The 16,457-nt window shown below is 39.1% G+C and overlaps 1 protein-coding gene across 1 annotated transcript in view; it reads right to left on the bottom strand.

The window, feature by feature from the left end:
- The window catches only part of PDXK (pyridoxal kinase), a 47,791-nt gene that overhangs the window by 13,119 nt on the left and 18,215 nt on the right, over positions 1-16,457 (bottom strand). The window contains exons 2-7 of the mRNA XM_058831083.1: positions 15,574-15,628; positions 9,029-9,133; positions 5,968-6,051; positions 2,824-2,870; positions 1,865-1,950; positions 969-1,014 (exon numbers count right to left, since the gene is read on the bottom strand). Coding sequence (XP_058687066.1) covers positions 969-1,014; positions 1,865-1,950; positions 2,824-2,870; positions 5,968-6,051; positions 9,029-9,133; positions 15,574-15,628 — 423 coding nt within the window. The remainder of the gene's footprint in view (positions 1-968; positions 1,015-1,864; positions 1,951-2,823; positions 2,871-5,967; positions 6,052-9,028; positions 9,134-15,573; positions 15,629-16,457) is intronic.

The raw sequence follows: 16,457 nt of genomic DNA, 5'->3' as shown, positions 1-16,457 counted from the left end.
TTCTCAAGACTGGTTCCACTGGGAAGGATGAGAACAGAAGAACTGAGTTGCAGTCACTGCCATGAAGCACAGCTCATCACCCTCACCCAGCATGGTGGGGTCATGTAAAACTGGGGGCAGTGGAAATTCAGAGATGAGATCTCTGCCTCCTGCTGTGAAGTGATGGTGACCAACTTGTGTTGTTTGACGTTGCTGAAGCAAAAAAACAACAAACATTTGGGCTGACAGGCCCCCAGCTACTCTCCAGGGTGCCACTGCAGTTGCTGCTTGTTTAAAGATTTTGTGTTCTTTTGAAGTTCAAAACTGAACTGGAGGGAGTCCATCATGAAAGTACTTGACTAGCCAACAAAACAAAGAGCTCAACCTTCCTCAAGACATCAATAAAACTGTATTTCTATTTTGTCCTTCACCACCAAGCCCTACAGCTTTTTATTTTCTTCACTTTGTGTGAAAGAACAAATCTTTACACCTCTATGTAATATATTTGCAGGCCATCTATCAGCTCTATATGGCAATGACAGCAGCTGTCAATGCTGTGGATTTATCTGGGAGAATGAGGCAAAGCTGTCCTCACACCCAGCACTGCTGAATGTGGACAGCAGAGCCCCAAACAGGTTCTTAATGCCCAGAGTCCCCTGGGGTTTTTACCCCAGCCAAATAATAACCCCAGAGCTGGCAGTGTCTGGGTATTTGCCACGTGTGCTGCTGCCAATCCTTCACTGCAGAAAGCAAGTTCAGAGAGATGTACTCATTACCACTGTAATCCCTTCATGTGGAGCTCTTCTGGGAAGTTTCTTTGGAATTCTGACACTAGAACAGGAAATCTTTTCTTCCTGAATCGTACAAGCTTTAATGATAAACACATGGAAAGGACAGAGGCCAAAGTGACTCCAAGGTTGAAGGCAAACTGCAGCACTGCAGGCAGGAATGCAGACAGAGATGTCACATCCCAGCCTTTTCCTACTTACCTCCAGTGCATCTTTTTCCGTGTAAATCTTCCTGCCTGTGAGTAACCTGAGAATGAAACAGAAGCTTTAAAATAGCAAGAGTTCTCCAGGCAGTGACTGTTTGTCTGCCCTTTCAAAGGAGGAAAGCTGGGACTGCACAAACAGGCCAAACCCATCTGTAGCTCCACGGTCTGCTGGACCAGACCTCTACGTGCACAGACACACAGCGCTGCTGAGGTACACTCACACCAGTCCTACCCTGCCTCTTCCAGAGATCCCTGCATCACAAAAATTCCCTCACAAGTGCTTCTCTCCCTCTCCCATGTAGCTGCTCCCTCCCATTAAGGGGACAGCCTGTGCTGCACCACCGCAGATTATCAACTGACCAAAGAGTCACACCTATGTAGACAGGACAGGCAGGAGGCATTTAAATTCTTAGCTCCTATGAGATGCTGAATTGAAATTCTTAGCTCCTATGATATGCTGCATTTAAATTCTTAGCTCCTATGAGATGCTGCTGTGGTGGTACTTCTGAATTTTGGGGGTGGTGGGGGGTTGAACCAAAATATTTCAGCTCTGATACTCTGGCACATAATAAAAATTTTCATAGTAATGGAGAAGGATGGGGAAGGTTACTTTTTTAACCTGTCCAAGAAACAGGCCTCTGGTGATAACAAGAAATAATCATGAAAATGAGACACTGGAGAAAATAAGAAGAAACTTTTCTGTACATAACTCCTGGATTTTTTATTCGTTTCAACATATGAAAAACACCACTTGAAACTAACTAGCTGAAACCAAAACCCAACACAGACATACATAAGGCACTACATTGAGACAAGTAAAATTAAGGGGTATCAATCTTCCCTGCTTTTTTCCACAAGTTTATTTGGCTAGTAAAGGAAATAAGCACTTACTCAGCTTCAAACTGGTTAGGAGTGATTATATCTGCAACAGGTACAACTTTGTCCCTGTAGACCGGCAGGAGATCCTTGGGCACATACTGGGGATAAAACAGAGTGTCAGAAGTTGTCAGCAGTGTCTGAGATGTGGGACTGCAATTCTCCTTCCCTCAACCACCACTCCTGTTGCTGCTGAGAGAGCTGACAGCTCCAAGCCCTGCACCTGCAGGGTCAGAGCATCCTCTAGCTGGGGACACTGTCACCAACAGCCCTTTCTTCCCTGGAGGTGATGCAAAGCACCATTTTTAAGCAGAGGAACCTAAACTGGCAGAATTAAAAGGAAATGATGCCTGGGTGCAGAACCTCCGAGCTCTCTCTCTCACCAAGGTGACACAGCAGCATGAGGAAATAGTGTCCCAGCTCACTCATGTCCTTACCTCCAAACCAAACTATTTTGCTCAAAAATTTCTGATCAAAAAGGAATGTGTTTTTGTCAGTGTGCAGCCTGGTATTGGCACCCTGACCTTTCTGTCCCCTATCACAGCCCAGTGCCCAAGAGCTGTCAGATCCCACATGAAATAAGTCATCTTCATTTAGGTTCCAGGGCTGGGTCAATTCCCAGGAGGACTGACAATGGCAGCCAGGCTACCAGTCAGAACACAGCTCTTGATACATGATGAGAGAACCCCAGAGAGACAAGGATGGGGAGCAGGGGGATATTTTCCTGTGGACAGGGTCTGTATAGCCTCTGCTGTCTCAGGAAAGAGCTAGAAATGATCCCAGGGCTCGGAAGCTGTCATTCTTTCCAGATACCAATCTCATTCAAAACCAAGAAATTTAAGTAGAAACTTACTTAATGCTGGGATCCAAAGCCACACTTAGGTAAAGCACCTTTGTTTTGTTGTTTAAAAAACAATAAATCTTTATATAACAAACCCTCACTACACCAAGAATCCAAACAGAAGAGTACTCACCATAGAGCCTTCTCCATTCCACTTGTCACCCATCACTGGATCACACACTGTAAAATAGTTTAGGTTTAGAAATAGGGTACAGTTATAAAGACCCTGGTGGGAGGGAAAAATTTTAGGTAATAGTTTGTAGTAGTGGCTACAGAACAGCACTGAGCACCTCAAAGCTTACACACTCTCACAGTTCTTGTAGCACGCTGAAATTTGTATCTGTTTGGCTGCCAATTTTGAAAGAGTAGATCATGTGTCTTAAAAAGTTGTCTGGAATGGTAGTATGGAGGGGAGAAGCATGGGAGAAGCTAACAGCTCTGAAAAGAGTCCTATTTTTACTTCAGTGTATGCTGTGTGTATATTAAATAAAGGAAGTATTATAATGAAACAATAAGAAAATTCACGCCAAAGTACTTGGTGTAATGATATTAACAAATGTTTGGCACAGGTTCTGGATCACCAGCAGTATTAACAACACATTCCAAGTGTCCTCAGTGAGGATGGAAACAGCCTAGCATTGCACTTCAAAAAGGAACATTGTTCATTGTATTAAAAGATCTTTAGGCAAGATCAAAAAGAAACACAAATCCAAAGATATCAAATCAATGTCAGTATTTCAGGAAGTTTCTATGAGTGAAAAGAGGGCAATTTGTTTTACATTTTAAAAATATTTTCTTTACGTTATAATCTATTTATTAAACATAAAGGATCTTAGAAGCCTCGCTGTGATCTCACCACCTGACCACTTCCTTCCTGTTCTACATGGTGAGATGTCTCTTTCTGTTCATACTCCAAAAGAGACTTTGGCTTTCACACAAGGCTGTGAAGAATTCAACAATCCAATAGTATAAATAAAGGCTAAAAAGCAACAAAACCCAGACAAGATTTCTCTGCTGTATTTTGTTAATTAAGACCTATGCTTTGTTAATTTTAAGTCAGGTATCACTGCTCAGTACAACACCCTGCAAATCCTGCCAGTCATTCTAGATGTTTCATGGTGTCATGGGGTTACTTTACCTTTAAGGAAGTTAAAGTTGCTGGGGACTGCCGGGAGTCTTTTCTCATGACCAATTATCGGTCATTGCTGAGAATTGACAGCAGTCTTAGCCATTGAAAAGTGAGATCAACTTGTGAACCCCACCTTAAAGTGTACAACCAGAACTCTGTTGCTCTCTTTGTTTTCTGGCTGTGAAAGGTAGCAGAGCTTCGGCTTCTCGCTCTGCCCGGCCACGTGTGGCCGGGCGGGGGCCGGGCCGGGCCTGCCGTTCTCCCGGCCGAGAGATGGGGCCTGCGGGGGTTTGCCCCGGGCCAAGCCGGGCCAGGCCGGTTCCTGGCTTGGCTGCAGGTTTTGCTGTGATGGAATTTACCAGAAAACTGCCGAGTAAAGAAGGAGAAGAGCTCTAAGCCTGCAGCAAGCAGAGACACCGACTACACTCTCTACAGCAGCTATGAGGAACTTTCTATCGCAGACGGCTCCAGCTCCTGTTCAGCAGAGATCACCGAACCATCTACAAAAGCTTGGGCAAGATTTTAACTCTTTCTTATCCAGATGAGACTTGCGGATTAATCTTTTTATCCAGAGAGAGAAAAAGAGAGTGATCAACATGAAAAGAGACTTTATAAACTATTAGTGGCAAGAAAGAAAAGAAGCGTCAAGAAAGGTAGAGAATTAAGAAGATGCTTTAATTAAGCTGAAATATCTTTCTGTTAAAACTATGGGGATGGACAATGAAGTCCTGAAAAGAACTCCTTTAATTCATGATGGAGTATGGGGAGGAATAGAGTGTTCAAAGTGTAAATTTGAGTAAAAAGTAGAGTAATTGTGGTATAGTGAAGTGCTGGGAGATTTGAAGCCTTGAGAGGCAATGAGAAAACTGTTTTCTAGTGAAGCTCACAGAAACAGATGAAGAATACTTTTTGCCTTTGAATAACTTATCCTTAAAAATACTATCCCTAAACATCATGACCCATAACACATTTCAGAGTGATGTGGAATGGGAGGGGTGGGCTTTGATAACAGCAGCTCTGGGCAGTTGATATCAAAGAAACAGAAAACTATAACAAAAATAGCTTTCTTGTGAGAAACTCCATAAATTAACAGAAAGGAACTTCAGTTTCTTTACAGAAACTGATGGAAAGACTGTAGAAAGAATTGAGATTGTTTAAACCATCAAAATTATAAAGTTTTTGTCTCTGTTGTCATGTGAACAAAAGAATGGTGAGCAGTGAGAAATGAAAAGGTTTTTCTAAAAGTTTATTCTGGTGTTCTCATTCTTGTAGTTTGTCAATAAACTTTCTTTATTCTTTTTAAGTTTTATGCCTAGTTTGCTCTTGTTTTAATCCATATCTCACAGCAAGAAATAAATAATTCTTTTTTCTCCTTTTTGTTAATTACTGGTTCAAAACCACGACACATGGCCACGCTGTTTACTGAAGATGACAGCTCAAACCATCATTTCCAGCTTTTTATCCCACTAAATCCTCACTGACTTTGCCCTACCACTCTGAAAGCTTTGCTAAATTCAAGCCTATGCTGGTTACGTTCAAAATTGCTGAAACACTCAGGAAAGGAAGGAAGGGAAGAGAAGAAATCTTTTCTCACAGGTGGAAGCCTGATGTGACATATTAGCAACAACAGCTGCTGGAGCCTCTTGCTCCCTGGATAGTCCTAGGGAATATTAGAAAGCATCAGAGCTAAAAAAGCCCTGGAATTCAAGGTAAATCATGAAACTTAGGAGGCAAAATTCAGGGATGATACATGGAACCATGGCAGGGCAACATGGGAAAGCTTGTCCTGCTTTGGTTGACTTGGCAATCAAGGAGAGGCTTCATCTGTCAGTGCACACAGCCTCTGCACACAGCAGCAGCAGCTGGCTGGGATTTTCAGCTTTTCCTGGATACAGACAACCAGTCCTCAAGGCACACTCTCCTTTGGATGGCATAATGCAAGAAACACACTGAAAAGCAGCAAATAGAGAGAGAAAAACCCAACTCCCTCAACACCTAAAGCTGCAGTGAAACATCACTGGAGGCCCAGCTGGCTCCAGACAGACCAGAAATGTTGTGTAACATCAGAACAGGCTTTCCATCCTAAAATGTGAAAATGATGAGCATACTCAGTGAGGAAGCAGAAAGGATTATAATGCACATCCTTACCATACACGAGGTTAGAATTCTGTTGCTTCAACTCCTGGACAATATCCACCACCATTGCAAGAAATGATGTGTCTCTTGTATACCCTTTCAGGAAAAAAAAAACAACAAAACACCTTTGAAGTCCAATTTCATGAGCATTTTTGCTGTTTTTAGTTTTGGATTGGAATGCTACACACTTCTCATTCTTTGGATAAATGCATTTTTAGAACAAAGGCATTTCAGTAGTTGACTTGGTTGGAATACAAGTTTATATACAACACTGCTTGCACAACTACAAGTATAACCTTAAAAATCCATTTACTAAGAATGTTGTATATTAAAGGCTCATGTAACTTCAAAATGCTTGAATATATATAAACAAAGGTCAGGCTAGAAGGAAAAAAACCATTCCTTTTAATAAAACCAGTATTTTGATCAGTATTATCTTTCATGCAGTAAATGGGAATTTTTTTTAATTCCATACCATTTTCTCATACTCTGTCTTGAAGCAATTTTTTATTTATAGTGCTCATGCTGATATTATCCAACACATTAATGCAATAGAGATTTAACCTTGATAATTTTAGAGTAATTTCCAAAATACCAATAAAGTTCCTATTTTTCAGGCTTAATAGTAATATAAGCTGGAAATGAGTTTTACTGTATTTCAAGGCCCCAATCACAATGCTAGCTAGCATCATATTCCTCTTTAATAATTAGTTCTTAAATTTTATAGACATTCCTTAATTTATATATTTATGTATTAACTTAGCTTACAACATTTATGAATTGTCAATTTGACTTCTAATTTATTGCAGTTAATTTCTTGGGGATGGTGCTGTGCAGGGCCAGGACCTGGACTCGATACTTGTGGGTCCCTTCAAACTCAGCATATTTTGTGATTCTGTGATTTAATACTATTTTTAGCAAGGTAGCATCTTTCAATGTCCTTGGAAATGTGCACTCTAGTAAAATATTTTAAAGTACATTTAAAAAGTAGATTTTGGAGATTTTTTTTTTAAACTTGAAAAATTGATCAGTTCTTGGGTGCTGCAATGAAATGGAAAAGATTTTTTGCCAAAATGCTGGATTTTATCCATGAAATGCTGATAATCACTCAAAAGATCCATGCAAAGATTCTTTTTTTTAAATGACCTGTGATTTAAATGACCAGCAGACTGGCTGGAAAACAGTACTGGGTTTGATTAACATCATGGACAGAGGTGTTTAAAACAGCTACACTGAACTGCAATTTATCTCTTACCTCAACTGTCTTACTGTAAATGAAACAAATACAAGAAGATCTACAAATAACTAACAGTCACAAAAAATCCATGGAGTGTTACTTTGTATAACTGGCCTAAAGATAATAATTTTAATCTCAGCTGAGATCCCTACAATCATCAGACAATTAACAGTCAAATCCCACCTGCTGATAAATTGCTTTTCGGTGTTTAAATAATCATATCCAGGTTGTTTGAGGTACAAAGTAGTTGTGCACTATAGGGAATGTCTGTTTGAAGAAAAAAATCTGGCTTTTGGCCCTGAATGAAAAAAAAATAATTGTATTTTAAGTTCAGCCACAGTGCAGCTGAAGACAAACACAAAAAGTGTTATTAGAAGTTCAGAAATTACTGCTCTTTCTACCCATGCCTTCTTTTCGTTCATACTGAAAATGGCTGCAGCAAATCAGATTTTAAAACAAACTTTAACCACACACAAAAATCCTATTTTAAACTAATTTTATTAATAAATATTCCCTTTTTCTCCAAAATTCCTTTTTGCTGAAGATTTCTATTTTCCTTCTTCAAGGAATCTTTTATAATCTCTTACATCCATTTTGCCAGTGACAGGAAAGGAGTAGAGGTCTTTTCCAAGAGTTGGAAGTGAAATAAAAAAAGGAACATTTCAGCTAAAAGAATACTCAAATATTATTTACAAATTTTCCAAACTAACATATCCTGAATATTACAGTGTGCTTTTCCTGGAAATGTCCTCTGAGTTCCTTCAGGAAAGAAAGGGTGTTTATCTGTTTCTCAACAACAAAGAACCCATTTCTGCCAAAATTAATTCCTTAACCTTAGTTCAATCTATTTGCTATTCAGTCTCCTTTATTTTGGAGCTATTCCTTGAAAAAACCTTAACAATAACTCTTTGGACATGCCACACCCTCTAAGCCAGAAGGACAGCTTTGGAGTTATAATCCATGCACTTAAAGTTTCCAGTTTTCCCTGTGTATAAAAAACTTTCCTATAAGTAGAAGTCATGAAATCAATCAAATCTGGTGATGTATTTCTGCTTACCTTCAGAAAGTCCCTGTTCACTGCTGTAAGAAATTGATACTGTTATCCAAACCAGATGCACAGCTCTTACTGAGGTGAAATCTGATCAGTAACCTACTTTTGAGAAGCAGGAATTGGGTGAGAAGAAATTTTTAATAAAAACTTCTTGTAGAATCTCTCCTTTCTATGAAGTATTCTACAAGAAGTTCTCTTTGCCTGTATTTATAAACACTTAGTATATAGTGCAAACACAGGAAAACACTGCAGAACTGTATTCACTCAGATGACCTATACACTAACAACCAAAAAAATCAAGATATATGACAGTCAAAACCAAAACCCAACTCTACTCATACTTTACTCACTGTCCAATGCACCAAGCCTTAAAGACCAAGTAAAAAAAATCAAGGACAGACACCAGTTTATAAAATCATTCTGCAGTACCACAGAGTTCTAGTACTGCAGACTCAGGAGAAAGCATTAAACTCATGTCTTCCTAATAAATTTAAAAAGAATACTCTGACATTCCTTATCTACTGTTCCAGTAAAGGCACTCCCAAAATATTAAGTGTGCCTGTACATGACTGGCCTGTACAAGTCTGTAAATTGTACAAGGGGATCAATTTACCTGCCCAGTTACAACCTCCTGGCTGTTCCAAATTCAACAACACGAGACAGTTCAGACTATAATATACAGGTGACATTTTAATTGCTTGGTTTGCAACAAGAAGGGATATGTTTTACATTTCCTTAACCCTATTTTTATCTCCTGGGTGCTCCAGGGAACAAGCTCTTCTTACCTGTGAGCACATAATCGTACCGGTTGACCATGTTCAGCTTAAGTCCTTCGTAAAGTTCATGAAGCTCATCTGAATTCAACACCTGACCCTTCCAGTGGGCATAGCCTGCAAAGCAAATACCAGGTCATTTTTCAAGGGATGGATTTTCTGTTTCAGATCACACAGATGATACATGTGGAGGGACCATACCAAGTATCAGCACCAGGAAGCATTTTCACCTCCTCTCCTGTGAAACGCTGTTGCTGAATGAAAGCTGCTGTCAGCAGAACAGTTTATGTGCTCAACTTCTCCTTAGCACCTGTGCCTCCCAAAGGAACTGGAGTGACTGCACTGCAGTCTCAGTGTCTATTTACCAGCAAATCAAGCTGAGCACACACAGGCTCCTACAAGATTTCCCATGGAGCTTTTGCAACTATCCCTTTCCTGTGTGGAGGAGGAAAAACATATGCTTTAGACTTTACTGGAGGAGGGTGTCGGTATAATCTATTTTTGTTATTTTATACTATTAACAAAAAAAGGAAACATTGACAGTTAGATGACAATATTAACAGGTTTATAGATTTGTCTGGGCACAGGCCTGTACCCATCAGACACAGCATCCACTGGGACCTGCATATCACAGAGTGACCACAGCAGAACATTGCCATGGATGCTCTTTAAACATCTAGTGTCACCTGACAGACTTTCTTCCAAAAATAGCACAGCTTCAGTGCTGAGGATCCTGGAGGAGGAAATGAGTAGCAGAAAGACACTACAAACAGATAAATAATATCCATATACTCATCCTTGAATGATCTTTAAGAATTGCAAGCAAATACGCTCAGCTGAGAGAAGCAGATGGAAAGTGGAAGTTACTTGGGATAAACTCAATTGATTTAAGCAAATAGAGGACCAAGGTCCATAGCACTCAATTCCAAGGGAAAAAAATAAATGTATCTCCCTTAAAAGGACCTAAACATTTGCTGAAAAATGTAAATGCATTTTGCACATTGTCATCAAAGCCTGCCCATCTAGGTGGCACCAATCACTCCTTTGTATGTAGGAATGGGACTTCCTCCAGGACATTAAATAAGGCATCCACTCTTTCAATCTCCGTAAATTCAGAGTTTGTTAAAAAGCTTATATTTTTATTAACTGGAATTAGGAAACATGAAAGGTTAAGTGAGGTATCTTCTCCCATACCTCCCTTGTGTAAAGACAGTGGTATTTCATTTAACTTCTGCTCTTGCAGTTAGAAAACTCTGTGATGAAAACTGTTGGCTTTGATTATCACTCTAAACTGACTTATTAGAGTGACTGCCAAAAGGTGCCTAAAGCCTGGGATAAGCACATTTTTCAGTTTTCCTTCTTATGAATGAAAATACACCCACGGAATGGTGAGCAGATGGATCATTTTGCTCTCCTCAGCTCACAAAGGCCAAGCCTCTAAAACACGACTGGCTGCCAGCTGGCTGGGGGCCTGACTCACATCAGCCACCACGACTCCCTCCCAGAAAAATGCTTTTCACAAAGTCCCTGGGAAGAAGGGGACAAAGTAAGGGATTTGTGCAGTTTCACTGTAACACTCGCCCACCTTGGCACAGGCCCAGCCCCAAGTGTATGAAGAACCCCTGAGTGCACGTAAATCCAGTATCTGGTTTATTTAACAAATATTTGTCACATCTGCAGCACCACAGAGGAATAATCTGCCTTCTCCTTTCCCCCAGTCTCTGCAGCACTGAAAAGCCAGTAAAGAAACACAACAGAGTCCTTCCATTGTGGCCACCAAGGAAACTGGGTGCACTTTTTTACCTCGAATCAAAGCCAAAAATGCTGACATTTATCTTACACATGGCCATAAAAACAACTATGATAGATGGCCCAGGCAACCTAGATACTTTCAGGAGCCATTCTTACAGACCCAGTAAATTCACTACTTAACCAGAAGTTCACCTTCCCAAGTCAAGCTGTCTTAAATGGTCAGTGCACAGGGTTCATGTTACACTGATCCTCCAATGAGGGAGAGAAATAAATACAAAAACTCAACTTTAGGCAGCAGCCCAGCTTATCTCTGGAGCTGGTGTCACCCACATGGGGTAGGGACATTGTCTGAACTCTGCAGCAATGACTTCCACAGGTAACTTGAGGATTAATTACCTGGTAATGTGTAATACAACCTAAAGTCTAACTCCAAGACAGCCAGAGTTAAAGCCCTAGGGGAAGCTCTGATGGAAGCCCCAGCTACTGAGACACTAAAAAAAGGGGAATTCCTTCACTGGAGCTGCAGAGAACTGTGATGTCACTAGAAATTGAATTATGTACACGTAATAATCAAACCAAATCAAAACTGGCAGCTAGATGGGAACCCCCCTATGACCTTTCCCTAGGGTAATTCCATGTAAAATGACAAACAAAAGAGGCAAATCCCATCACCCTGCATTTATCCTACTTTCCTGGTAGAATATAACACCAAAAAGGAGAAAGACAGAAGAAAAAGCCAATTATCCATGTTCAAAAAGGGTTTCACAAACTTGAGGATGGGGTCCCAGGAAGAGGGACTGTCTTGAAAGGGGAAAGGCAGAAAAGGAAGAAAGCTGAGTCCTTCTTTTGGGTACAAAACCACCAAATAATTCCCCTCAGTGCTGATCTGAGAGAGCAGAGAGAACACTGCAAATCATGACACAGCTCTACTTGGCTCAAACTGCATTAGTCTCCCACATTTGTAATAATTTAAAACAAACAGATGAACATAAACACTTAAACAACCTTATACCCCTTCTGCCTATCTGTGTTATGATCTTTTATTGCAATTACATGTTGTCTATTTGCTTTTAGCAGATAAGGCAGTGATAAATAAGTAAAATACAATGCCTCATCTCACTAAAATGATGAGCATATTCAGTCTCCAAGGAAATGTCTTGGTTCATTCGTATGAAAAATAAACAAAAAAATTAAAAATTAAATAAAATAAAAATTAAATAATATAGAATAATATATAACTAATATAGAAATATTATGTAATATTCTATAATAATATATTATATAATAATGTTATATAATAATATATAATTGTGTATATATAATAATAAATATATAAATAGTAAAAAATAATATAATATAATGTAATATAAATAAATTAAAATTAAATTAAATTTTAAAAAACCCACAAGAGAGGCATTTAATACTTCACCCAAGATGAATTTACATACTTGCCTTCCTCTGCTTCTTTTTTCCCACCCGCTTTGGAATTTGTTTACAATCCTCTTAATTACTTTCAAAAACAAGGATGAAAGGAAATGAAAGTACCAGGAATATCAGAAAGAAGAAAAAAACCCAACTGACCAACACAGAAAAACAAAAACAAACTACCACTTTAGTATAGCAAAGCATGTAAGATTCTTTTGTTTTCCAACCCAGAACACTCTGTTCCTGGGTTTGAGTTCCTCCTGTGTTGCTCTCTACAAAACTATTCCAAGTGGCTCCAGGAACAAAGAATTTCACATGGAAAAATGGAAGAAAGTTGTAGTGTTTAAAGTTCATGATGGACAGGCAATCTAGGCCCAGCTGTGTCACAAAATTCACATTACAAACTCCGGCAGACAACCTGGTCTGAACACATGATTCATCTGTAGCTACCAGGAGGCCTTCAACAAAGCCAGAAATTAAGTACCAAACTCCACACTGGATTTTTTACAGCTGGCCACAGTGTGGGAGTAAAATGCTACCAGTGTCAGGCACAAGTGGAGATCTTTTCTTTTTGCCCTGCACACACAGGGGTGAATGAATCACCTGGGTGGGCAGACTGTGCACAATCACATCAAGACATAACTGTAATTTCTCATGTGTTAGACCTACCAGCCAACCCAACCACCTACTAAACACCCCCTAAGTGGAAGTCAAACGTGCTCAAGAACAAAAGGAAAAGTAACAGAAAAACCCCAGGCTGTTTGTTCCAGAGCTGTTTCAAAGGTAGGATTTGGATGGCAGAGTAAGCACATTATTGTTTAAAATTAACCTACCGATGAGAAACAAAACTGGAAATGACTGAAGAATTAAAAAGGCACCCCCACAAAAATCAATTATACAATTAAAAATAAATCTAGATTTTTATTTTTGCCCATCATATGAGGAGATGCTTCTGCAAAAAATATATTAAAGTACATTAATACAGGACAAAGAGCACAGTCTTAATAGGCTGCATGACAGCTTCTTTTATTTGTGTGTGAAGCATGATGCCACTCAAGTGTGAGTCACTCTAATCACTGAAGTTCCTCACGAAGCAATGACAAACTATTCTCCCAGGGGCACTGATTCAAAGCACATTTTCCAAATTTCAGGATTATCAGAAACTAAAGAAAGCTGAATTTTCTGAGCAGGAGTCAGCAGAAAGAGGCCTGTGGTATCTTACTCATTTGTAGACAGGGCAAAAAAAGAGCAATAATGATTCACCAAAGTCTGTTAGTCATAAATTCTCTCTGCATTTTATTTGCTGCTAATTCCAAATTTAAAAACAGGGAAAGAAGGGAAGAAAGTATACCACATCCAAAACTCCACACATTCTTCCACCTCTGCTCCTCTGGCATTCTTTCAGAAACTAAAGTTCACAGCTAGATTTTGAAGGAGGAGTTTGTCCTCCAGCTTTAATGATTATGACAGAAATGGTTCTTGTAAAATTTTGTTTTTACAAGAAAATCAAGTTAACTTCACTCATAATGCCTGTGTACTGCAGGACAGTGCCAGACATGAGCTCTGCTTCCCAAAACCATGAGGTTGTGTGGCAAACTTTGGGATTTTTAACAGATTTAGTGAAAAAAAAATAAAAAATTAAAAAATACATATATATATACAGAAAAAAAGTCAAAAAAATGAAAAAATGTGAATCCTTGACATCAGGAGTAGTTCCAGTATTTTAAGGACTTGTGATATTTGAGATATTTTTGGGTTTGGGATGCTCATTTTGGTCTTCCTGTGGGAGGAGGAATCACTAATTTACTGCTCCTTCCAGAGGTTGTCTGTCAAACCCTGAATGAAACACTGATAATCTCTCCTTGGCTGTGATACTATTAAAAACAAATTTAAAATCTTCTCTCTTTTTTCTTTTAAGAACCTGGTCACCCTACTGATAATGCAATTTTCCCACCTTCAGACACATTTAGTTTATGGTCAATAAAACCTCGATTAAGCTCTTTCGTGCCCTATAAAGCTGATTTAATCTTGAAACAGAAAGCAAACAAACCACACTTGCTCATGCATTTCAAGCACCAAATAATTTGACATGAAAAAATTGCTTAATTTCTGGAAGATTACAACAGTTTTATCCCGCTACTGAAACTAAACAACAGAAAATCCCAAACTGCAAAACTAAATACATTCTTTAAGTAAACAGAAGTCACACCTAAGCATCTTTAAAAAATATAAGAGAACCTTTGTACTGTGCCAAAGGGTACAAGCAAAATAAGCAAATTTTTGCCTAAGCTAGGAAAGGCCTCATTCCCTTGTTTAATTATTACCTTTTTTGTGTTCTTCCTAAATAAGCAGATACAGTTTTCAAGCCACCTTTGAAACACTAATTTTCTCTTTCCAAGGTGACACTAAATTCCCTCCATGATAGGCATCTTACAACCTTTTGAAGGCTGCATGAAGTTCAACAGAGTCTGATCTCTGTTCCAAAAGTTAGCAGTTTATTAATAGAGGTGTATCTGTTAGAGGTATTAGAGAAGTACATCAACTTTTGCCTTCTTTTTTCTTTGTCACAAACAACTTTTGCTCTTTTCCAAGATGTTAAAGCCAGAATTTGCTCCCAGATTATTTTCTGAAGACACTTAGAGATTTTCTCTGTCTAGAGTAGCTCTCCCCTCAAACAGCCTGACACCACCAAGACAGCAGGTGTGTCTCCAGTGATCCAAAAACAGCAAGTCGCTTGGAGCTTCTTTATGGGTGAAAGATATTGCTAAAATAAACATAAATTTCAGCTTTCTTTTAAAAAATAGCACTGTGACTATTAGGAAGTCTGAATGTATTAGGTGAGTGCATTCCATTCAGGCTTAGAGCTTAAATAAAAATACACCCAAATGTATTAACACCCTTCTTTCCACCAAAATGAGATTTTTGGATAATTGATAGTACCTGGATGGGCACATAGCAAGGAAATATTGCATCTACTTTCAGTATTTTTCTGTTATTTGGGTTAGTAATTTGACTATGACTCTCACAGAGCCATAATTCACAGAAAGCCATTTTGAAGACTCCCTTATTTGCATGCCTGGCTGTGTAAGTGGCTGTATTTGTGTTATTTCACTATCTGACTTAATTAGATTACTCCCTAACAAAAGAAACTCACATTCTGAAGAGCAGAAGGGGACATTAGCACCATCATATGAATGCCCCACTCCCATATTTAGACTTCTGTGAGACTTGAATCAAAACGTGAAAATTACATTTCCATCCTATATTATGAAAATGTGAGTGGAAACATAAGACAAATGTCCTCTCCACTACCATGGGATGAGGTGAGCCCCAGGCTGAGTGAGTTCACTGACTGTGGAGTAGTATCTGTAAAATTTTACCTGTGTGGTTTGAAAACTGGACAGAGTTCACCGTATCAACTTCAAATCCCAAAACCTGTAATAGAACACAGGAATAGGAAAAGTTCTTTTACTAACACAGCTTCATTAATACATTACCCACACCACAAAACACGGGGAAGAACTCCTGGATTTCCAATGCATACTTAAAAATCTTGGGAGCTGAGTCAACAAACAGGCAAAATAAACAGCACAGTGCTCTACTACAGCAACAAACAGGGAACAAAAGTGCCGCTGGCAACAGCACCAGAAAAACAGCTCAGGATCCTCAGGCTGGAGTTCAGCTGGGGATAAGGGCAGAGAGGCTGCTCCAGCAGCAAGCACTGAAACCTTGAAGAAAGCCTTGGCTGGCCTTTCTTGGCAAGGAAAGAAGTACAAGGTACTAAATTAAAGCACAATATGGAGGGATGATGCTGTTGGCATTCCAGAAAACCATTTTTTCTTAAAGGAGGACAGAAGGATCTTAAAAGGGATCGATATTACAAGCAATACTCAAATGTCACAATCAGTTCCTTTACAACTAATAGAGAATAGAAAGAAGTCATGGAGAATTAATTTGGTATATGACTGGGCAATAACGGGGAGAAACAAACACAGAATAAAAAAGCCTAAAGCATGCTCTGAAAGCCACCTGCTACACTGCATTACCAGCAATCCAAATACTGAAATACCCAATAATTTCCTAGTGCAATCAACAAATATTCTTGTTGCCCAAAAATATATAAATACGAAAATAACAGCATCCAATCAGGAGAAAATTAATGAGAATTTTTAACCTGACAATACCTGTTTAATACAGACAGGCACTGCTAGTCAAGCCATTTTTAGACATTTTTATGTGTCATGCAAGGAATTCTAATGCAAAA

The sequence above is a fragment of the Poecile atricapillus genome, chromosome 1 (genome assembly GCF_030490865.1).
Source record: "Poecile atricapillus isolate bPoeAtr1 chromosome 1, bPoeAtr1.hap1, whole genome shotgun sequence".
NCBI lineage: Eukaryota > Metazoa > Chordata > Aves > Passeriformes > Paridae > Poecile > Poecile atricapillus.
The sequence above is the reverse complement of the archived record's forward strand: the minus strand, read 5'-3'. Positions and strand labels throughout refer to the sequence as shown.